Raw genomic sequence first — 25030 nt, 5'->3', positions numbered from 1 at the left:
GCCCCAACTCCGCCCCCTCCCAATGTCTCCGCCCCCTCCCCTGCTTCCCGCGAACATTTAATTCGCGGGAAGCCTGAAGCAGGTAAGGGGGGGGATGGGGGGAGGAGGTGCGGCCCAGGCTGGCCCCCCCGGCCCGCCCAGCACTGCCGGCCGGCGCACCCCCGCGACCCCGGACCGGCTCCCGGACCGGCTCAGCGCACCCCCGCGGCCCCCCGGCCCGGCGCACCCCCCAGCCCGGCGCACCCCCGCGGCCCCCCGGCCCGGCGCACCCCCGCGGCTCCGCGACCCCGGACCGCCCCCCAGCTCAGCGCACCCCCGCGGCCCGGCGCACCCCCGCGGCCCCGGACCGGCTCCCGGACCGGCCCCCCGGCTCAGCGCACCCCCGCGGCCCCGCGCACCCCCCCGGCCCCGCGGCCCGGCGCACCCCCGCGGCTCCGCAACCCCGGACCGGCTCCCGGACCGGCCCCCCGGCCCGGCGCACCCCCGCGGCTCCGCGGCCCCGGACCGGCCCCGCGGCCCGGCGCACCCCCGCGGCCCGGCCCCCTGCTCCCCGCCCGGCCCCGCGCCCAGCCCGGCCGGGCACTGCGACATCGGCCCCGCACCGGCCCCGGCCAAAGAGGCCCCGGCCGAGCCCTCCCTCCCTCACGATTTTCGCGGACATGCCCGGCTTTTGGGGATTTCCCCCCGGACGGGGATTTGAGCCCCCAAAAGCCGGACATGTCCGGGAAAATCCGGACGTATGGTAACCCTAGCAGAACATTATGGAAAGAAGGGAAGTTAGTTGCAGGGAATGGAGAAGGGGTGAGGGGAGGAGAACACAAGGTTCCCCTTCCTCTTACATTTTCTCTTTCGAGGAAAAGCCCCAAGATCCTGTTAGTGCCAGTTAACAGATTTCCCGTTACTGATGGTTCATGGCTTAAGGCCTGCTCCTGGCTCCAGTCCCTCAGGGTGGCTACTGGCTCTGCTGCAGCCTCTGGGTTTACCTCCAAGGACGTTTAGGTTCAAGTCCCCACGTCTTACAGAAGCTTGTTATGGGGGTCACCAGTGGCTGCTGCTTTGCGGGCTCCTCTCAGTGTTCTTTCTCTATCACTGTATTTGCAGCACCTCTCAGAAGAGAACGCACTGCAAAGTTAATTCCTGCTTTATCCATTCCCTCTCGCAGATCATTCAAGACTCCCAGCCTCATAAAATCCAGCACAGCCCTGCAGGCCTCAAAGAAACAGCCTTCGAGCTCGTGGAATTAGAAGCAACGACAAACAATACGCATAATACAAAGATGTCAGAAAATACAAAACTTGTGTTTTATTGTGCAAATCCACACAACTAGAATTTAACAGTCTCAGATAAATACCTATTGCATTCTATATACAACTACGCTTATTGGCTCATTTATTCAAACATAAAAAAATATTTAAAAAGTTATTTCGTGGGCTTTTTTTTTTTTTTTTTTTTTGGTATAAAACATGGCAAGTTGCACGTAATGTGATTCATGTGGCAGTCTATGTTACAAGTACAGCTAGACATCAGTTTCACACATCCAAACCCAGCACTGTTTGCATTTCACCATTGTTAGGCAAAACTCTCCCAACACCAGGCGTTCATCTGACCAAGAGGGCTCTAAAGAGAGGAAGCTAAATACTAAAATGGCATCTCTGCTTTTCTAACCAATGTTAGTCTAATCTGCCTAGATTTCCAGGTCAAAATTGCCCTCTTTGATTTTAGAACTCCCGCTATTTGCTCCAAATGAACTCTTCTCTGCATGCCTCTCCACTCATCTAACAGTGGCTACCTCTTTTTCTTTTCTCTTAATCTGGCCACAGCTGCTCTACCTTGGGAAAGAGAGAGGACAGGCTGGGAGAGGTGTTCTAGTTGTGTCTGAACTCTTTAAGAGACAGGAATTTATTATTTAAAAAAAAAATTGGTCCGTATAGCAACAATGAAACCCCATTAAATTTTTCCATCTGCCTGAGATAGAAGGAACCAAGTAAGCTGAAGATTAGAGTGTAAAAGGGGAGATAATTACTTTTAAATGTAAATTTCCATGAAACAGGTGTCTCAGCTAGAGATGGGTGACTCTTTTCAACTGAAAAAGGCAAAAAAATGAAGATTCAGAGACACCAAAACTTTTGGTGAATTTGAGTCAATTGTTTTCATTGGGGAAAAAATAGTAAAAACATGGTTTCAAAAAACTGAAACATTCTGATCTCTCCAATTGAAAAAACATTTTCTTTCAAAATGTACTTTAAAAGTGATTTTGCTGAAAAAATTTGGAAAAAAAATGTTTTCAGTTCAACCCAAATAATTGTTTTTTTCAATTTTTTGGACTTGCCAGCAAACCGAGAAATCCATAATTCACTCAGCTCTAGCCACAGCTATTCCTTGGGGGGGATGGCGAGAAGGGAAGGATGTGGCCTGGTTTTGTTCACCTGTCTGTTTTCCGTCTCCAAGTCTCAGGTCAAACAGATTCTCTGAAAGAGACCTTTTACATTCCATAAATGGATGGGAGGGGGAAATGAAGCCACCACCTCTTCCCCCTCCCCCTATTTATAGCTCTTTTTGTGTCAAAGTCATGTTGTAAATAGCTCCTCTCCCAAACGTACTGCACAATGCTTTGAAAAAGTTCCTCTTTGGGGCTGGTTTGAATGCTGAGTTAGTGACATTGGTTTCGCGGCTTTTTCATTTGCAGCAGTGAAAGTTTACCTTCTCTCTAATTTTTAAAAACCGAGTCTTTAATCTCTTCAATCCCTTCCGCAAATGAATGATTCAGATTGCCTTCCTCATTCTCTTCTTTTTCGTCTTGAAACATTGCTCTGGGTACCAGTGTATCTCTTTGATTCTTCTTTGAAAACAATTGTTTTGAAAAGAATTTTCTTTTGCGCTGAGAACATCCTGGGATTTGCCGCTATAAGAGCAAGTGACACAGTTATGTGGTACTAAAGGTAAAGGTTTAAATTATCAGAGAGGGAAAAGTAATGGGGGAAAAACACTAGCAAAAGGATCAACTGAACAAAACTCCTAGAAGCCAGTACCAGAAATTAGAACTAACACATTCAAAAGGCAATGGGTATAAACGAGACAAATTAAGGAACAAATCAGTAGGCCGGTGGTGCTTAAAAGACATGAAAGTTTTATAACTGCATGACTAGATGCCACTAGTCATATTATTCTCCTTCACATCCATGTGACCAAAGGGGAAAAACAGACAGTTTTTGGGAAAAGCATCTGTGTGATGCTGCATTTTGAAGAATCTAATCTCTGCACTGATTCAACCCATCCCTTCCCTCTATCCCCAGTACCTTTTCCCAGCTCAGTCCCTTTTCAAAGTAAAATATTGGGGAGGATCTTACTTCAAGTGTCAGATAATTCTATCAGGAATCACTGTTTCTCAAACAACTGATTTCCTGGCTACTGATTTATAGAGTCCAAGGCCAGAAGGAACCACTGTGATCAGCTAATCTCACCTCCTTTTATAACACAGGCCATAGAATTCCCCCAAAGTTATTCCTAGATCATATCTTTTAGAAAAACATCTCCTCTCGATTTGAAAATTGACAGTGAAGGAGTTTCCATCACATCACTTGGAAAATTGTTCCATTGGTTAACTATCCTCTCTGTTAAAAATGCACATGTTATTTCTAGCATGAATTTGTCTGGCTTCAACTTTCAGACATAGGATCTTGTTACAACTTTTTCTGCTAGACTGAAAAGTCCATTATCAAATATTTGTTCCCCATGTTGGTACCTGGATTGTGATCAAGTCACCCTTTACCTTTCTCTTTATTAAGCTAAACAGATTCAATTCCTTGAATTTATCTCTATAGCCCATGTTTTCCAATCCTTTAATCATTCTTGTGGCTCTTATCAGAATCCTCACTAATTTATCAACATCCTTCTTCAATTGTGGGCACCCAGAACTGGACATACTATTCCAGCAGGGGTCGCACCAGTGCTAAATACAGAGGTGATATAACCTCCCTCCTACTACTCAACATAGGAGCAACACGGGCCAATGAACTAGGAGTTGTGAGACCTAGCATCTATCACCAGCACTGCCACTGACTCACTCTGAGACCATGAGCAAGTCAATTCAATGCACTCTACCTCAATTTTCCATACTTTCAAAGAGGGATAATAATGTGCCCCTCTAGCAGTGTAAACGGAGAAGAAGTGGCCCCCGGAGAATACTCCCAACAGGTTTCCATAAGAGGGCAGGCCAGGGAGGGAGGAAATATAACCAGAGCTCACTACATCTATTCACTGACTTCCAGGATAGGCTCCACATTTCCCAACATGTAGGAACTGAAAAAGTGACCTGAAGCCACTTCTCCCACTCTCTACTTCTGACACAAATACAGAAGCAGAGTAATTGAGAATGGGGCTTCATCCCGTCTCTGCCATCTCTCTCCCTCCACCTCTGCCCCTTCCTTGAACATATTTTCCTGAAACCCCCCCCTCAATTATCCTTCTTTTATAGTAAAGTGAGACAGACCCATGATTCTTTGGGTTGCAGGAACGGGTTTTGGGTTGTACTAGATACTGCTATGAGAGGCAACAAGACTCACTGGCCACTGCACTAGAATAGGAATCAGCAGATCAGGCGTCAACTGCCAGCAAAGCCACCACCTTGCCAGCTGACTCTGATCAAGGCATTTAACGTCCCTTTGCCTCAGTAGTCCCAAGTGTAAAATGGAGGCAATGTTTACTCACCTATATGTAGCACTTTGAGAGCTCTGGGTGAGAAGCACTAGGTAAGTGGTAAATGATTATTAAGGCAGGTTCTGGGAGTACGCAGGTGATAAAAGCAGTGCTTCAGTTGTGCCAGGGTGAGCCCCAGCACCTCATGGCTTGTCAGTTCAGAGCCTCGGCACCTGTGTGTTTGCCAAATCAGTTAGGAAAGAAAAAAATTGCTTGAGCTCTGGCACCTCTTTCCTTGCAAATTAAGCACTGGATAGAAGTGAAGAGCAAAGCCAAACCAGAACCACACTTTAAGGTTTTGTGCTGTGCCACCCCTTTATGACACGGTCTGAACGTCCATTGTCTTTAAAAGAAAGGCTTCCATTCCTGTTCATTTTCACACTGAAATCTCATCACTATCTTGCCTTCCCTCTTCCATATTGTTACTGCAGGTTGTCAGTGAGTTCTTTGGGGGGCCTGAATGCTGATGTCACCTGAGGTGTCGGCATGAGCTTTGATTCTCCCTCCCCTCAACTGAGCTGGAGAGGGCTGATGCTTAAGGAAGCACAGAGGAATAGGAGGGAGAGCTGAACATCAGGTCAGAGCTTCTTGGAGCACCAATATTCAGATCCTCCAAATCTCTTGCCAGAGTCCTGCACAAAAGCTGTTCCTTATTTTTGTTTTGTTTTTCTTTTCACTTTCAAAGTCTTTAGTGTCTATCTGGACAGATAAGGAAGTCAATTAGCCTACAAAAGAAAGTCAATGTAATGTTTAAGTGTCTCTTTTAAGGAGGACATCCAATGTCTGTACTGTAGCTGTGTCAGCAGTGCTTAATTTGTAAGGAAAGCAATTTTTTTAGTTTCATAACTGACGTTGCAACCCGAGAGGTACCGGAGCTGTGAACTGCCGAGCCTAGAGGTGGCCGTGTTCAGCCCTGGCAAGCCCTGGCACAAGTTAAGCACGGTGTGGCAGACCTCAACTCCCTAGCATTAGGCATTGCTAGGTTGCTTGCCTCATATAAGATATGAATGTGAATTGCCTATATATGATTTTCTGTTACCTCATTTTGATAGGAAACACTCTGCTGGCTCTTAGGTGTTGGCTGGTGCTGGTATCTATCTCCGTCATCTTGGTTCAAATTCTTTTTCTCCGCAGGAGTGCAGGGCATGCTGCTACTCTGTCTGTGATATAAATATTCAATATTTATACAATGCCCAACAGTGTGCTAGACATTTTACAGAAATATGGTTCCTGCACCAAAATAATTTAATGTGTATTTAGATAAGAGGAGACAAGTGACAATGACTATAATCAGCTAAGACAGTGAGAGGGGAGACAGATCACAAAAGAAAGGTCCTGAGGTGACTAATGTTTATGTTGACATCCTGCTCACACGTATGGGTATAGGTCTGTTGTGCAGACCTGGCCTAAGTCTCATTAAAAAGGCACCGAGAAGCCTAAACCCATTGACTGTTAATGGGATATTTGCTTCTAAATGCCTAAATCATTTTTCAAAATGAGATAAGCTCAAAAATCAGTTAGGCCTGCAATACTTTGTGTAATAACATGTAAATACCTATAAAAATCTGGGACAGACACCAAGGTTTGTTTTCAAGTTCTGAAGACATTCAGGTGACAGGTGCTTCATTTTAGGCTACATTATAGATTGAGAACATCATCTCTGAAAGAAGATGAGAGAGGAAAGGAATTGTTTGTATGTGTGCACTGAAGTTTGTAAGTGTAAATGTTATGTGGAAACTTGACGTTGTAACATGGTGTTAAGTGATGGAAAAGGAGTTTAATAGAATTCTGTAAGATAATTTACTAGAAAATGATAATTCAACTTACTTATTCCCTTTGCTTTTCTTGATGATGATGGTGACTCCTATGGCATTCAGAATAATAGAAATTATGCCAAGCACTTGCCAAATATATATTTTGCTCTCCTCATCAGATGCTGAAATGCAAATTAGCACACACCAAATGTCACACAGAACCCAAATGGATGTCAAAGCTCTTCGTATGTTTCCTGTCCAGAAACTGGGACCGAGCAATCATTGAGTTCTAAACTCAATTCTAAACTAAGTGTAGAAAGTGGACATGTTGGTTAACCTCTATGGGTATCACTTTTTTTCAAACTATAAAATGGGGATATTCGTTAGAGTAGGTCAATTATTCATGATGAATAAATAATCGGATCATAAAACTTTTCTTCTGTTTCTGAATTGCTGATCTCTGGTCATGTCTTCCTTATTCACAGAACAGTGTACCAGAGTTTATTTGAACAGATACGGTATATGTGAGCTGTTGACTTTCATTATCGGCTACTCTGAAATGTGATTGGTCATTTGGGTTACATGATTCTGTTTCTGCTCTCTGATTGGATGGAAGATTTTGTGAACAGGAGAATAGGGATTGATGAATAGCTAATAAAGAATAGCACGTAACCTTGTGCCATACACATAAAGATCTTTGTTCATTTTTAAAACAGGTATGAATAATGTTTTTGCATTATTCAGCTAATTCTAGTAATACATATTTCACAGATGTGTTTTGAGGATTAGTTAGTAGCTGTGAAATGCTTTGAAAGTGCTAAGTAGCGATTCATCATAAAAATTACTGTTAGTCGAGAGAGTCCCATGAACACGCATTTATACTGCTATTGCCTCTTAGACCTACTTGAAAAACAGAAAGAAACAGGTTGCAAGTTTCAAAATTTCAAAGGTGCCTCCATTTCACAGAGCTTAGAATGGACCCTTTTACCTCAAAGATTCAACAAGGTGGGTTTTCAATATATACTTTTAATTTTATTGTCAAAATCATTATTAATTTTTTGTTTAGCAAAGTTGTCAAATGAAAAATAATGAAAATGAATATTCAGAAAAATCAATTATGTTGAAACTGACCAAAAATGAAAGATTTTCATGTTTACAATACTTTTTGTAAAAAAGTTAATTTTGAAAAAATGGCTGCTTTCGTGATTTTTTCTATAAGAAATAAGGTAATTTGTGATAAGAAATTCAAAGAAATCCTCAGTACAGGACATCCTTTAATCTAAAGCTCCAGAAACAGCTCTAGGACTGAAATACCAGGAAAAGCTTGGTCTTCTGAATATCTAAGTGTATGTCTCCACGGCAAGGGAAGGCCTGATTTTAGAATGGGTAACTATAGCAGTGAAGATGTGGTAGCACATGTGGCCGCTCAGGCTATCACCTGTAGGTGCTCCAGTGGGGTTAGTTACTCCCTACCACCATCCAATCTGCAACAGCCACAGTGCTAGTTTTAGCACACTATCTCCATCTAAGCTATCATGTCTCTGTCCACCCAGGCTGGGAAGTACCTTGCCAGCTGCTGTGTGAACATACCAACAGGGTTGCGAGTTGTAACTCGAGTATTACGACTCCCATCCGCATACAAGTCTCGAGATCAAGTTAACTGATGTTTTACGTTTGCACTAGCTGGCCCATCAGGGGAGCAGGTTGAAATAGGAGTGGTGCTGAAGTTACAACATCTCATTATCAGCTAATCCAATAGCTCTGCTTATCAAAGCACTATGTGGAGCTGCAGTGTAGTAACTAAAGTGCACTAACTTGAATGCACTGTTGCAGTGAAGAGAAGTCCTCAGATACAAGCCATTGAAGAAAAGCAGGGTCCACAGGGCAAATCTATGGCCAGGCAAGATTTAACCACAACTGTATTCACTGTGATTATACATTAAGAATTTATTTTTAATTCACTGGAAGAGAACCAACCTTCTTTGGACAACTATTATTTTGTTTGGTACGGCTTTTCTCTGCTCTCCAGTCCCCAGACAATAATATACCAACACCAAGATCTAACCTACCGTCATATTCTTCTAGTGGGTCAATTATCTGCTCTTTCCTTCCCATAGGGTGATTTATTACACAAGTCAAAGCCTGGAGGTTGTTCGATTGCAGGAGCCCCACAGAGACGTTACACGTGCTTGTCACGGTCACGGTGCCATTTGCATTCTTAACTCCATGTATCTCAGGCTGGCCAATCAGGATGCCCTCAGGCTTCCATGTGATTTCTGGGGCAGGTTTTGCTGTAGCTGAGCAGACTGCAGTCCGGACCCCCGGGGTGCTGGCGTTCGAAAGGAGTTCAGTTCTTACTGGAGAAATCGCTAAGAGAAAAAGTAGAGTGCAACGGAAATGACAATATTCCTTACACCGTGACCAAAAAACTAAGACATGTGCAAAGATTTTAATGGAGAAAACCACACTATTCCTGATATGTTCAATATGTTCCTTTATAGTCATAGATTTTAATGGTTCATTATTATATTTTAACTGTTTGCTAGGGGTTTTTACGCAGGTGGCGTAGGGTTGGAAATTAAAGAAAATTGGGCCAGATGGTACCTTCTTCGCTGCTCCACAGGAAACTCCCTGCACATTCGTGTGTCCTGTTTTTGTGATTGAAAAAAATGTGCTGATAAACACTTTTGAGGCACAACCTCCCTGTCCCTGAATCCAAGGAGAGCCCTTTATTGAATTGAGGATCCACATATGGGGAAGGAGCAAGTCAGGAGTAGGCCTGGATTCACATCCTCTTGAATCAATCTAGGAGAAAATCCACTTAGAAATAGCTGTATTAACTTCTGAGTGGAATTTCTCCATGCTATGGGAGCTCCTTTGGGAGTTGGATACAAGAACCATGGCCAGAAGGGAAAGTCCTGTCAATTCAGCTCCATAAAGCAGATTAGTGGTATATCTCTACACTTATGGCCCATGGACCTAGCGGAACCCCCAGTATCCACATGGATTTTAGGGCATCAGCAATACCTGAGGAAGAACTAACTTCTTTTATAGGAGTATGTGGCACCAGCACCTCCTCAGCTGAAAACTGCTGAGGAATTTCACAAGAGAAACCTTGTAAAGCTTTCCTTCACCCGAGACCTCCTGTGGATTTGATCACAAGGCTGGGGGGAGGGGTTGTTCTGCTATATAACCATGAACACAGCTAAACTTTGGCTCTACAATGACTGAAACCAACATCGTCTTTGAGAACCTTGTGTTACACAAGGAGGATGGGGATGTTAGGGAACAAACTGATTCAAACTTGATTGGCTTCTTCTACTGATCTAATAGATAAATATTTCTGTATGTTAGAACATCTTACACTCTTTCATCTCCTATCTCTGCTGATCTTGTCTTGGTGTATTTATACATTCACAGCTTTTTGTATTATCAGTCAACTGCTAGCCATCCCTATATTTAAGTTGTGTAACTTTTTTCTTTATAGAAGAATGAAGTGTTTTAGACGCTCTAAAACCTTCCTGGTTTGCAGCAACCCTTTGAAATTCAGCAGGGGGAAATCCCTCAGGCTGGTGAAGTGCCTTTTCTTTGTCCCATGAAATTCCATTCAGGCTTAACTGAGTTCTCAATGGTTATATATCACCATTCCCTTTCTCTTGTTTGCCAAATTAATAATCAAATACATGAACACTGAACACCAGGCTCATACCACTGCCAAAGCAGCAGCAGAAGCACCAAACTAGGAATGGCCGTGAGAACAGCTGAAGCAAGAAGTGTCTTGGAACATCTGGACTGGACAGAGCCCCTCAAACATGCCCAGAATCTCATCTCTCCCAGACTGCTGCCCTAGCATGGAAGAGGAGTGCCTGTCTCCTGGGGAGAGGGAAGAAAGAAACCTGGGCAGGGCCGTTTTCCACCTTCTGGACCTAGCACATAGTACCAATGGTCCGTTCCCCCTCTGGAACAGCAACCTTCTCCTGCTGCCAGCTAATGAAGTTAGTGCTGTGGTGGTAGCAGTCTGGTGCAACAGCAAAGGCTCAGGGATCCAATCTTATTGATGATAAATGAGAGGTTCTTGTTACAGGTAAACCCAAGATAATTTGTTTTAACCTTGTCGTTTACTAAACATAGGAAATTACACTAAAAGACTACATTAGAAGAAAGTTATTTAACTGTATTAGTACCCGCTTGGGCATTATACATGAAACAGCTTTTAATTACATGATCACATACTTTTTCTGGACTACACCGGCCTCCTTCAGTGCAGTGCAGTGCGTAGGGGAGAAAGAGAGGGTAGAATTAAGGTTGTTTGGTGATCATAAACGTGGAATTTTTTAACTTTTGAGTTCTTGACTTTGCAACCTTCAAAACATTCTTTTAACACAGAACACGTACAACTCCCTCCACCCCCACTAGTTGGTAGAGGTTTAGTCAGAGGTACCACAAAGACCATTTTCAAGTTTAGAAATAGTTCTTGTGGAAGAGTTTGTATACTCAACATATATTTTTAGGTTAATGAATTCAAAATGATGAAATTTATACTATGCAGTGTTGTTGTAGTCATGTCAGTCCCAGGATAATAGAGACACAAGGTGGGTAATGCAGTATCTTTTATTGGACAGACTTCCGTTGGTGAGAGAGACAAACTTTTGAGCTCACACAGAGCTCTTGTTCAGGTCTGGGAAAAGTACTCAGTGTCACAGGTAAATACAAGAGTGACATACTATACCTTGGGGGAACGTCTTGTAATCCCCATATTCCTCATCTGTATGTAATTGTGATCTTGCATATAAAGCAGGCCGTGTGAGGTATCGGGAGAAATGTTATGATCTGCTGAAAGTGATTTTTCTATCCATATCTGTATATCATTAATGCATATGAAGTTATGAGAATTGTGTTGTGTGGTTGTCACGAAAACATGCTGTAAACTGGGAAATCAGCCAGATATTAGCAACAGCAAGGAAAGTAACCAACGCTCGGGCGGGGTGTGAAACAACCCATCAACAGCCATTGTCCAGCAAGAGAGCTTCAATTCAATGACTCACCTGCATAAGGCCCCACCAAGGGAATTGCTCAACCTTGCCTGGGGACTCAGCAATGCCCACCAGACATGCCTGGACTTGTGTTCCACAAGCACATGGGACAGAGGGTATAAAACAGAACACAGGGGGACCATGCTTGTCCTTTCTCCTGCCCTCACCTATGCTGCGAGCAACAAGGACACTGTGAAGACTTAGTTAAGACTCCAACACAGAAGACTGGCCCAGGTTTCAAGGATGAAATCTGCGTACTATGAACTGCAATATCCAGTGAGGTGAGAAAAACTGCTTAAGCTAGATCAGTGGTTCTCAAGCATTTTTTTTCCACGGACCCCTTGAAAATTGCTGAGGGTCTCACTTAATCATCTTTCCAAATGTTGTTTGCATCATTAGCTAAGCATTGTAACCATTAGCTAACCATTGGATAAAAGTGCTATATAAGAAAAAAACCTTAATGATAATAATTTTTTTTTGTTCTACAAATAAAAGCACACAACTCTCATTTTAATATCAGTAGTCTTACCTTTCAAGTGTGATGGATGTGCCCTCTCTGCCCCACAGCAGCAGCCCCCGATCTGGGGCTAAGAAGGAGGAGGGTCTCTCCCCCGCTATAGCAGCCACAGAGCTGAGGCTGGGAAGGAGGGCCTTTTCTCCCCAGCAGCCCAGCCCTGGAGCTGAGGAAAGTCGCCTCTTTCTCTGGCTGCCACAGCCCTGCACGTCCCAAATGCTCCCCACCCCCTCTTCTGACCCCACTGCCACCTTCCACCTACTCCTTAGTCCTCCCAAGGCCATCACCTCACCTTACATGTGCATCTTCTCCAGGGCCCAGGCACCTAATTAGTGGAGCTGCACAGGTGTGGCTGCGCAGCTCCACTAATTAGGTGGGTGGGCCCTTCATTCTCTTGTGTGCGGCCGCCCAGGCGCGCACCTTAGAGAGAACTATCTGTGGACGACCTGAATGGAGCTCACGGACCACTGGTGGTCAATGAACAACAGTTTGAGTACCTCTGAGCTAGATATTGCCCAGTCTAATAGGGTTGAGAATTTAGACTAGTGCTTCTCCGGCCAATGGGGGCTGCAGGAAGGAGCGTGGGCCGAGGGATGAGCTGGCCGCCCTTCCTGCAGTAATGCCTACCAGACATGCCTGGACTTGTGTTCTACAAGCACACGGGACTGAGGGTATAAAACAGAACACAGGGGAACACGCTTGTCCTTTCTCCTGCCCTCACCTATGCTGCGAGCAACAAGGACACTGAGAAGACTTAGTTAAGACTCCAACAGAGGAGACTGGCCCAGGTTTCAAGGATGAAATCTGTGTATTATAAACTGCAATATCCTGTGGGGTGAGAAAAAATACTTTAGCTAGATCAGTGGTTCTCAAACTTTTTTTTTTTGCGTACCACTTGGAAATTTTTGATGATCTTTCCAATTATTGTTTGTACTGTTAGATAGCCATTGTAAATAATAATAATTAACGTACAAATGAAAGCAAACAACACATATTTAAATATCAGTAGTCTTACCTTTCAAATGCAATGGATGTGCCCTCTCTCCCTTACTACGGCAGCCCCAGAGCTGGAATGGAGGGGGGGTGTCTCCCTCTCTCCCCTACCTGCGTGTCTCCACTAATTAGGCGGGTGGCCCTTCATTTTTTCATGTGCGGCCAACACCTTAGATGGAACTATCTGTGGACCACTTGAATGGAGCTCGCGGATCACAGTTGAGAGTTTAGATTGTGTGATAATATTTTAATTTATATTGGTTGTTGTCAATAAATTTGTTTTACTGTTTATCTTTACCAGTGAGTTTGTATAAACTGTTTGGTAATCTGCTCAGGTTTGCAAAGGCTGGTGTATATCCATTTTCTATTGATGAAGTGTTGAACCAATTAATACATTTGCACTGCCCATCTTGAGCAGTACAAGATGGTATATTCCTGAGGTACAATGCTGGGAGCTGGGGGGATTTGGCTGGTGGATTTGGCTGGTGCCTTTCTCTGTGTGATTCATTAGTTACCAATATAATTCTAGCTGGCTTTGGGGCTTTTCATGTGATTGGGCTGAGTGATAACAGTGCCTGGAGGGGCTTGCTGCTTGTCACTACCAAGGCATTGTGAGAGACAGCCCAGGCTGGAGAGAGTTAAGGATGTACAGCCGTTTCACAGTCCAAGGCTGCACCCCAGGGAACCCAGGACAACAAAGTTGAACAGATAGTTTAGCATAATTTTGCTAGATACTGAAAACCGTGGTCTTAATAAAGCATTTATGGCTTATTTCTAAGGCCCTACTTAATTGTTGATATTGTGGAAATTGCAGAACCCGCATTAGGCTTCCACCATAATTTTGACAGCAGGAGCCCCTGCTGTCCGCTCCGGGCAGAGCGCGGCTCGAGCTGTTAGCTTTTCCAAATTATTGTAAATAATATGGGTCCAGTACTACTTTTCCATGATTTTCCATGTCTTGTCTGAAACTCAGTTGCAATTAGTTGACAAGCATCCCGTCACTTAAGTTTGGACTTAATTAATACAACAATCTGTAAGCCACTATGACTACAGGGGTGTTAATGGGTTACTGCACCTTGAATGGTCCCTTAGACTTAGAATAGGTGCTAAATATTTATGCTAAACAATCTGTTCAACCTTCTATTTAGCTGTGACACTCCCACACCTGAAGAAGAGCCCTGTGTAGCTCCAAAGCTTGTCTCTCTCACCAACAGAAGTTGGTGCAATAGACAATTACATGGACATTCTGTGTCCAATCACTAGAGGGCGCTGCACCATTAGAGAAAAATGGTTTAAAACTCACATTGTACAATGAGGCAAGTTTCTCTGCCGAAGAAGCCATATGGAAATGCGTTGAAGATGCACTTATAACATGTTTCATCCTCCAATGTCACGCCACGAAAAGTGATGGATGATGCTTTCAGACTTGTATCATTGAAACAAATTCTCTTATTGAAAGGCCCTATGGATTTAGTTCCATGTGCCTTGCTGTAGGTAGCTATGTTTTTGAATGAAGAGCCTTCCAACTTCTGCCAGGTGACTTGTAAAACATCCAAAGAGTGTGTGAAGTTACATTTCAGGGTCACATCTTTACCTAAGGCTGCTGCAGGAACTCTCTCACATCTCACTGCTTCATTGGCACCTGGAAACAGAGCCACATCAAGGATCACATTAAAAGATCGTGCAATGTCCACAGAGGGAATCTCTACGACAGCCCTGGACACCACATTGGGCATGTGTGTATTTTACCAAGTCCCCGGACCACCGTGTGGATGCGGTATGCAGCTCAGACACTACCAGCTGCCTAAGTCTTCTATGCAACAAATACACTACAAGTGTTACACACTGTCCTTGTCAGTGTGGTCATGGGAAAGTAATAATTAACACGGCATGAGGTTTTTCAGGCTAGGTTAACAGCTGGTTATAGGCAGGTTAGAACAGGAAATGCTATATATGATCCTTGTTTTCCCCAAGTAATACATGGAGAAATAGCTCCTGTGAACAGCCTGCTGATAAGTCCCTCTCCTCTGCCTCTTTCCTGTCTGGGGAATCAGTGACAAAACAGCAAGTTGCTATGACTCCACACAGCCGCAAGATGGCAGCAGGTATCACAGAACTCAGAGGAAGTTCACAAAGGAGCCCTTATTTATCTGGCTATAAGCCCAGAAGATACAAAATGAAAATTCTTCACTGAAATCCTCCCCTGGAGATGAAGTGATAAAATAAAACACAAGCTTAGGCAGTGATCTTTGCCCAGCGAGAGCAGCCTCATGCACTTGGTGAGCTCTGTTTCAGATTCATAGTAGTAGTGCCAGTTTTAAGGGGTCTTTAAACCTTTTCCTAGTGTGGGCCAGATCTTATAGAAATCGATTCACAGACACCTCCCCTTCCATTCCTTAGCATGTAGAGTGACCAGATGTCCCGATTTTACAGGGACAGTTCCGATATTTGGGGCTTTGTCTTATATAGGCACCTATTACCCCCCACCCAGTCCCAATTTTTCACACTTGCTGTGAATTTATCTCCATCAAATTTCCTCACCTAGTGAAGGAACAGTGGGGAGCATTAGGGAGACTTTTCGACTGTCTAAGGAGAAGTTTATCATCCAGTATCTTTGCTCTTCACTCCCTCTCCCCATTTGTGTGATCCCTTCTTCCCTTCTACTTGTCTGCCAACTAGTCCTCTCTTTATCCCGCCCAGTCCCTTTCTCCCCGGGGATATCACTCTCCCACTAGCAGCTCCTGGCTCTTCCCCTCCCAGTGGAGAAATTTATACTGACTCATTTGTTTCCTCCAGGTTTTAGAGTGTGGAGCCCCTCCCCCCACTGTTTTATTATTGTTTAAATAAAGATGATGCTTCTAGAAGCAGCTGGAAACAAGATGGACAACACAGAACCATGTACCAGACCAAGGCTCTGCAGAGCAGACTATGAGAGCTGCTGGGTTAGTGTGTTCAGACAAGAGAGTGACACTTCTGCTGCCTAAAGAGACCTAAACCATTCTTGGTGTGTGGCTGCTCTGGGGGCTGAGGGGGAATAATTATTCCCTGCAGCTGTCTCCTTCTCTCAGCTTTCCTCAATTGTACACAACTACTGAAAAAAGGTGAGAGGGGAGAGAGAGCAGTTAGAGAAGTACAGAGAGAGGAATTGAATGGCCAGAGAAATTTTTCACTTGACCACAGCTCAAAGAGCCGGGAAGCGATACATGCTGAATCATCCGGGGTATCGATGAGACTGATCCAACCTGCATGCTAGCAATACTTCCTCCACTCACATCATCTGAAGAGACTTTTGACATGTTTCTGAACTGTCCACCTTTCTTCCCTCTTCTCTCTTGGTTAATTAATATGATCTAAAACAAAACCCCAAAGGGGTCACAGACCCAAGGAGCAACTCAGGTGAGCTTAGTTTCCCAAAAGAGCACTTACACCTGACTTACATTTAATTTGCCAGCAAAACTGAGATAGAGCAGGAAGAAAAGGGCATCTCCTGTCACTTATCACTGGAGCCTGGACAGATGAAGACAGGATAGTGCTGAGAAGCGAGCTCCCAGCTCACAAGCATCTTAGGACCAGGGGAGGTGTCTTTGGATTTATTCTTTCATTTCCCTCTAATACAGCAGGGACCATGTGTCAGGTGATCCCTTATTTTTCCTTTGGCACCTCCCCCACACCCTCATTAACCAGGCAGGAGAGCGGATTTTGATATTTGCTGTGAATGCTAAGGCACTCTGCTCTCTCTGTGAATTTCACTGCTCCTAGTTCTCATTCAGGTCAAGTGTTTAGTAGCTGTTGTAATCCTAAAAACAAGGGACTGGTATAGGATCTTGAGTCATTGAAGGAATACTTAGAAATTTGTCTTAAAAATAATTTTATTAACCAACACCACTTTAAATTAACAACATGGAACACAGTTTAAAAGAAATCAAATGCACTTTCTCCTGTTTGCTTTTTCACTTTCATTCGCCTTGGACATGAGAATAGACTGGTGTATTCCATTTCTGTTCTAATCAGTTTAACTTTCTGTCTTTCAAGCACAAACCAAAGGCTGCAATGTTTGGATTACTATGTGGGGTGCAAACACAGCAGGGGACTATCCATTTTGGTAACACCTAAATTCCATTGAGAACACAGCCATTGCTATACCAGAAAAGATCAATGGCCCATCTATGCCAGTATCCTGTCTCTGGCTGCGATGAGGAGCAGGGGCAGGAACCCCCTGGTGGGAATTTATAGAATAACCTCTCTATAGTGGCATTTCTTTGCAACTTCAGTTGAAGGTTAGCTAATGCCTTAAAGGGGGAAAACTTATATCTGTTTAACATTTAAATATATCCTAAACTAATAACTGTGGATGTTCTCATTATCCAGTTAACTGTCCAATTCTGGTTCCTGCCAAACTCATGACCTCGGTATGCTGTAGCAATGAGTTCTACAAACTTATTGTGCATTCTGTGAAAAAGTGTATCCTTTTGTCAGCTTTCAATTTGGTGCTTTTCCTTCTTATTTAATGTCTCCTTATTGTATGATAAGAGGACAAGGAGGAGTACTTGATTTCTGTAGCATTCATTATTCTCCAACCCATTATCATGACCACTCTTAATTGTCTGCCCCAATCTTTTCATTCTCTCTAAATATTGAAGTTTTCTCCAGCTTTTCCTGTAATTATTTTTACTGGCCATTTCTGAACTGCCTCCTTTTTCTGCAATCTCTCTCTCTCTCTCTCTCTCTCTCTCTATATATATATATATATCACATAAATAATGTGCATTAGTCTTGAGTTTTGTTAAAAAAAGGAGGTGGGCAAGGTGAACTGATAGTGTCTTTAATCACCTGCACAACTAATTTCTCAGGGCTTTCTCAGGCAGAACTCATATGAGAAAGGATGTGGGGATTTGGCAGACCCTAGTTTGGGAGGGAATTTGATATTGACTGTTGCATTGTTAGTGGAGAGGACATGCTTTTTCCCTCCCAGAATTCTCTGATTCTATCCTCTTAGTTAAAGTGATCAGGACATTTTTCTCTAATTGCGGGAAACTTAAAATTAATTGGTTTATATTTATTGTAAGTGGGAATATATAGAATTATTGGATAAGGTAAAAAGGAAATTTTTCCTCTCACTGCCCCTGCCAAAATATGCTATTACTAACCCTTGCTAGTATTATTATTAGTAACAATTTAGAATTGTCTGACAGGACAGTCCATCTGTCCATTCTCTCCCTCCCACTCCCCCTTCTTTATGTTGCATGTTCTCAGCTCTATTTAGGACTGAATCGTCCAGCGATTGCTGCCATGCAACTGCTATACAAAACAGGAGGATAAAGGGAAACTCCACTCACCTGTGAATGGCGCTCTAAGCAGGCAGAGTACCCAGAGCAGAATGAGCCAGAGTTCAGGCCACCAAACCCTCTGCAAACACATCTTGGAGAAGGTTTATTTTATTCTCATGGAATTTTTTTCCTTTTCCCTCTGGATCTGCAGAAAGAGCTTTTCTTTCAATGAGACGACTTGAATGTGGCGCCTTTTTCTTGCATATGACTCATCTCGTCTGATTGGCCACAGCTCAAAACGGCTCACATTCCACTGTGAGATTACCTGTCTGCATCCAATTGCATGCGCTGTTTCTCTTCCCACTCCTCATCTCCTATTTGCAGCTGCTGTAATTGTAGCTGACACCAGAGTGCCTGCTGGCACCAGCAAGCCAGTTGAATGGGAATGTCAATCATTAACCAACTGCCCCAGCCTTGGGCTTTCATTAGAGCAAATAGACTGTCCACAGACTAGAGCGCTCACTCCCCTTCCCCTCTCTCCACTTTCCTAAATCACCTACAGAAACCCCTTCTGCAGACACACCCTAAACCAATCAGCCCTTCCCTACACACCCTCAGCGAGATTTTCTCCTCAGATTGCACAGGCTGACGCAATCAATTACTTACCTGGTGCTCAAAGTGATACGGCATTGGCGGAGTCTGTGGATACCCCTCTTAATGCAAATATCTTATGCAACAATCCTTCACATACCCGTGTGATATCCTTCACTACTAGCCAACATTTCTCTGAACACTACAGTCATATTTGCTTCACAGAAATGCCTGAGGAGATAGGCCGAGTTGGAAATCCAGCTGTGACATTATTGACATAAACTGGGACCATATAGATCATTGTTGCAACCAAGGTCCTGTAGTGGCACCCAAATCTTGTATAAAGGGCATCAAATGGGATGTCTAAGACAAGGGTATGGTTTACTGGTTATGAGTATGCTGTCTATATGTGTGTATCAGTTTTGTAGTTGAAGTTATGAATATTGGCTCTATACTGTCTGTATGGCAAACTTATGCTATGCTTCTGGGTGACATCCCAGACAAGCTGGGATTAGCTCTGCCTAGCCTGCTTGATGGCCCATTAAGGACCATCATATACAATGGACCCATTGAGAGAAGGCAAATATGCCTTGAGACTCAGCAAAGTATGCAGGGACTGGCCCATGTGACTCCAGGCTCCATTTTGCTGTAATTTTCCACAGTAAGAACAAAGAGGTGTTCTTACACCTGGAAAAGACTATATAAGGCTGATGCCTCATCTCCATTTTGTCTTCAATCCTGCTTCTTACCTCTGGAGGGACTTTGCTACAAACTGAAGCTCTGAACAAAGGACTGAGGACCCATCCCAGCTGGGGATGTACTCCAGAGACTTGATTTGAACCTGCAGTTTATTCCATCACTGCTACAAGCCGGAACCAAGAACTTTGCCATTACTGTATGTAATTGATTCCATTTAACCAATTCTAACTCTCATCTCTATCTTTTTCCTTTTATGAATAAATCTTTAGATTTTAGATTCTAAAGGATTGGCAACAGCGTGATTTGTGGGTAAGATCTGATTTGTATATTGACCTGGGTCTGGGGCTTGGTCCTTTGGGATCAGGAGAACCTTTTTTCTTTTATTTGGGTATTGGTTTTCATAACCATTTGTCCCCATAATGGGTGGTACTGGTGGTGATACTGGGAAACTGGAGTGTCTAAGGACATTAAGTATGAGACTTGCGGTTAGCCAGTGGGGTGAGACCGAAGTCCTCTTAGTCTGGCTGGTTTGGTTTGCCTTAGAGGTGGAAAAACCCCAGCCTTGGGCTGTAACTGCCCTGTTTGAGCAATTTGTCCTGAGTTGGCACTCTCAGTTGGGTTCCGCCAGAACCGCATCGTCACACCAGCTCTTCACAATTCATGATGTTCCTGGAACCACTTTCTCTGGCTTCCCCATTACCTCAGCCCTCAGAACCCTCCCCATAGCACAGACTTCCCCTCTTCAGCTGCTTCCCATTACACACCTCAGAAACTTCCCTAACTAGTCACTATTTCCCTCTTCCCATGCTAAAAACGTGCACACCCAAAGCTTCCCCTTTCGGTCCCTGCTCTGAAACCTCCCCTCTGTTCTCTAAGCTTTCCCTGCCCACTGTCCAGAGCCTCTAAAACAGACATCCCCTGCTCCTGCTCCTCCCCATCCTCTGCCTCCCACAGGTCAGAACCCTTCTCTCCCCCACACTCATCTGCCCAGAAATGTGAATGGTTTTATGACCACATGACTGAGTGCCTCTACTTATACAATTCTCCTTCAGATACACACAACCCAAAGGCAGGAATCATCATGTGGGGGTAGGCGGGAATATGTTCTATTTTATGCTGAATTTTGAAGAATCAAATCAGCCCCTTTCTCTGCCTCTCCTGCTGCCTTTCCACCCCAACCTCTGTCCCTTCCACATTAAGTCTATTCTGAAAAAGACTCATTTCTCCATGAGCCACAGTAGCTTCATAGTCTTACCATAAATCACAACTTCTCCAACAGCCCCTTTCCTGGGTGCAGCTATGGGAGACTGTGTGGTCCCCAGTACAGAGCACTGGACTAGGAGACTAAAGACATTGCTGCTTTTGCCAGCTCTGTCACTGAATCAGCATGTGTCCTTAGCCAGGTCACTTCACCGCTCTGTGGCTCAGTTTTCCCAGCTGTGAAATGGGGGAGAGAATGCTTACCTATCTGTGTAAAGTGCTTCAAGCTGCACAGATGGAAAGTACTATGTCAGTCCTAAGATTATTTTAACAGGTTCTGGGGATATACAAGCTTAGCAAGGAGAGCAATAGAGACAAGAGGAGCTTTGTGGTTTTGCTGTTTATCACGTATCAAAGAAAGGTTCAAATTTTATTCTACTTATTTTTTTGTTTTGGGAGTGTGAGAACTAGCATATTTCCCACCCTCACTTTTTGCGGGTAAATTCTTTCAAATACCAGTTCAGTGATGGCAGGTGGGGCTGTAACCTGAACTTCACCTCTCCCTCCCCACAATGGTGGAGGGGCAAACCAGGGGTGATTTTTAAGGTCAGGGAGGGGAGAACTGAGGAATAGGGAGAAAGTCTCAATTTGAGGGTGGGAGGGGGAGAAAGATTCCAATCTAGTGACAGCCTCACATAGTATCATGCTTCAGGTCCTCCTGAGGTCTTGCCCAGTTCTTCAGCAGAGACAAAGTAAGGAGCTGATATTTTGAAATGTAAAAAAGCAAAATGAGGAGGAAAAACTTTAAGCAGGTGAGGCTGTCACATCAGAAAGGAGCCTTTTTTATTTCTTTTATTTCTTTTCCTTGCTCTTCATTTTTATAGCTGGTTGTGAATTTGTTGTCAGATAAGAAAAGGAAATTTAAAAATGAAATGGCTAGTAGCTAACTGAAGGAAGGCATCACAGCTGGGATCAGACATTAACAGGTCAAGCACCACCATTTTGAGACATCAACAGGTCAAGCACCAGGTCTGGCAATGCTTCACTCGCCGAAACCATCAATGTAAATCATATCTGTCATTACCTTCTTTTCAGAGGAAACACTGGGTCACTGGTGAATCCCGCTGCTCTTTCCTTCCTCCTTATTCTTGGTTCAGATGCTTTTTCTCTGCAGGAGCACTGGGCACGCTGCTACCCTGCGACTGGATGACATTATTTACTTATACAGTCCTACAAGGATGGCAGGTGCTTTACAGACAAAGACCCAGTCCCTGCCCCAAAGTGTTTACAAACTAAGTTTTTAGACATAGTGAGACAAATGGGAATAAGGGAGAGGGAGACAGGGTATAAAAGAAAGGTCATCCAGCCAGTAAGATTTGTTATGTTCACATGGTGATTCTTACATACAACAGAGCTCTCCTTCAGCTGAACTGCTGGACACACCAAAGTTGATGGGGTCTGGGGTGTGTGGGGGCAGAGGGGCAGAAGAGTCATGCGAGTCTTTGTTTAGAGAGTTGGCCTTTGGACCTATGTAAATAAATCTCAACTTTCTCTCTCTCTCTCTCTCTCTTTTGTTTTTGTTTTTTTAATTAAATTAAATTAAATTTCTAATGATTTTTAGGATCTGGGCTTTTTAGGAGACTGTAAGTGGGGTCTGTTCTGTTCCTGTACCTTAAAAGGAAAGTCCATCTGAGTTCTGCTTCCTACTGCAAGCTGGTTTAAAACAATTTTAAGGAAGTACTTCTTCCGACAACACAGAGTGAACCTGTGGAACTCATTGACATGGGATGTTGTGAAAGCCAAAAGAGTAACTGGGTTCTAAAAGAATTAGATAAGTTCATGGAGAACAGGTCCATCTGTGGCTACTAGCCAAGATGGTCAGGGACAGAACCCCGTGCTCCAGGTATCCCTAAGCCTCCAACTACCAGAGTCTGGGACTCGATGATGGGATGGATTGCTCAAAATTGCCCTCTTCTGTTCATTCCCTCCTAAGCATCTGGAACGGGCCACTGTCAGAGCCAAGCTAGAGAGCCCATTGGTCTGACACAGGATGGCTGTTCTTACGTAATGAAGCATAAGATTAGATGAGACTACATATGCATGTAGGCTATTTGTTGTTTTGAAATAGTTTTTTCTAATAGTTTGTTCCAGGCACTAAATAAAAATATTGTCTTTTAAGGAGGCTGTTGGTGACCGTCACTGGTCACAGGTTTCCCAAGGGAAGAAAAGCAGGTCCCCAAAACCCAGTTGAACCTGCTGGGTGATAAGCACTTACCCTCACATAAACTAGCCTGACCTAGACCTTGGTTTAAGACATGGACAATTGCAAGATCACACCCCAAGACAGGTGAGGGCAAAAGGCCCAAGACCTGGGCTGGGTGCACTCAGAGAGACAAGAGATGAGCAACTAGTCCTATAACCACGACAGGAAATAAGAATCAGCACAGCATGAGGGCAAGCTCTATTGCCAAAGTAGTAGGTCCAGTGGAGAACCTTCTGAATGTACACGTACACTGCCTGTTCCTAAACCCTAATTCACTCTTTGGGATTGTTACAGACACGTCAATCTGTGCAGTGAGAAGTAAGTAAGTTGTAATGACTCTATGCAGTCACGAGATGGCAGCAGATGTGACAGTGCTCAGTGCTGTGGAAGAGGCTCACAAAGAGGTGCTCAGAAGTTGCAATAAGCCTGGAGGACACAAAATGAAAATTCTTCTCAGAAAGCCCAACCTGGACATCAAGCAGTGAATTAAGAGGTAAAGTTAAAAAGGGATCTTCAGGCAGTGAGAACTCCCTAAGCACCTTTGAGCTCTACGTTGGGTTTGCAAAAGCAGGTCAAGACTACTGAGTTCTACAACTTTTTCCTAACAGTATTGCCAACCTCAAGTATTTAAGAAGTCAGTCACGAGAATGGTTAAAAATCAGATTTTTAATTTGCTTTCTTAGGTTTGAGCTGTCCAGGTGCATTTGAGTTAAATTTTTAAAGCTTTTCTCCACTACACCAAAGACTGCAACCTTAAAAATAATGAAAATAGTAATAAATAAACGATTTTCATTCAATCACATGGATCTGGAATCCTGGGCTTTAAGAAACACACCAGATATAGCAAGACTAAAGATAAAATTTGAGCTGGAGCCCTTCGTAGAGGGACAGACCGCTGGTCACCTCGTTTCCCATTCCTGATCACGGCAATCACCTTCCGTCCCATATATCACTCCCCACCATATGACAGCTTCTTATTTGGTAAAGGAATAAGGTGTGGGAGGAAGGGGAGTATTTAGGTAACTTTAGCTGTCTAAGTTCTGAAAAGTGCTGTGTATCTCCTCCTCCACCTGGCCTGGTCCCCGCCCCCTTCTGATCATGTGACTGCACTACCTTGCCAGCTAATCGTCTTTTCCTCCTTTCCCTTGCACAGTCCCGTTCTCCCCACAGCATTCCCCTCCCCTTCCCATTGGCAGCGCCTGGTTCTTCCCCTTCTATGCATCAGTGATCTCTACTGGAGAAAGCTGTGCTAACTTATTCATGTTTTCTTCTGTCTTTAACAGACACCTAAATCCCCACCACTCCCACCCCTCTTAATCTTTTTTAAAAAACTGCCTAGATGCCGTGAGAACAAACCAGAGTATGAGAACCACTCATAGAACTCTCAGATTCTCAGACTGACCAGAGAGTTAGAACTCTCAGACTGACCGGAGAGTCATGCATCTGCAGCCCAAAAGAGACTTTCTTCCTTTGGAACCTTTCCCCTGTTAAGGACGACTCATTAACCAGGCTGAAGCTGCCCGCAGTATAGCTGAGAATCTCTTTCTTAATCGTTGCTCTGGTCAGCTCAGCAGCTATTGGAACCACAGGTAATGCTGGACTACACTGCCTCTTTCCATCATCCCCTCTGCCTCCTGAGCTTCCCCTTCCTCTCCCTCCCACTATTCATAACCCTAGGGTTACCATATTTCAACAATCAAAAAAGAGGACGGGAGGAGCCCCGCCCTAGCCCCGCCCCTGTCCTGCCCTAGCCCCGCCCCTGTCCCTTCCACTCCCTCCCACTTCCTGCCCCCTCAGAACCTCCAACCCTTCCCCCCACGCCTTGTCCCCTGATTGCCCCCTCCTGTGACCCCTGCCCCTAACTGCCCCCCAGGACTCAACCCCTACCTAAGCCTCCCTGCTCCTTGCCCCTTGACTGCCCCCTCCTGAGACCTTCCCCACATCCTAACTGGCCCCCTAGGACTCTACCCCCTACCTGTCCCCTGACTCTCCCAACCCTTATCCACACCCCCACCCCCAGA

General features: G+C 44.3%; 1 protein-coding gene across 1 annotated transcript; it reads right to left on the bottom strand.

Moving 5' to 3' along the window:
- Positions 1–1279: 1279 nt before the first annotated feature.
- On the bottom strand, positions 1280–18725 carry LOC135982380 (cell surface glycoprotein CD200 receptor 2-like). The gene is made up of 6 exons (XM_065588799.1): positions 18326–18725; positions 14293–14631; positions 8519–8818; positions 6523–6631; positions 5735–5855; positions 1280–2902 (listed from the first exon to the last, which is right to left on the bottom strand). The coding sequence occupies exons 1-6, from the start codon at positions 18405–18407 to the stop codon at positions 2708–2710; spliced, it is 1146 nt and encodes a 381-aa protein (XP_065444871.1). The 5' UTR covers positions 18408–18725; the 3' UTR covers positions 1280–2707.
- Between the last annotated feature and the right edge of the window lie 6305 nt (positions 18726–25030).

The sequence above is a fragment of the Chrysemys picta genome, chromosome 1, assembly GCF_011386835.1.
Source record: "Chrysemys picta bellii isolate R12L10 chromosome 1, ASM1138683v2, whole genome shotgun sequence".
NCBI lineage: Eukaryota > Metazoa > Chordata > Testudines > Emydidae > Chrysemys > Chrysemys picta.
Note: the sequence above shows the minus strand (reverse complement) of the source record. Positions and strands in the feature narration are given on the sequence as shown.

Coding starts and splice junctions, on each gene's coding strand:
- LOC135982380 (XM_065588799.1), bottom strand. CDS start 18,407: ATGTGTTTGCAGAGGGTTTGGTGGCCTGAACTCTGGCTCATTCTGCTC. Junction 14,632..18,325: donor GCTTAGAGCGCCATTCACAG/GTGAGTGGAGTT, acceptor CTCTGTTTCCAG/GTGCCAATGAAGCAGTGAGA. Junction 5,856..6,522: donor AAGAAAAGCAAAGGGAATAA/GTAAGTTGAATT, acceptor TTTATATCACAG/ACAGAGTAGCAGCATGCCCT.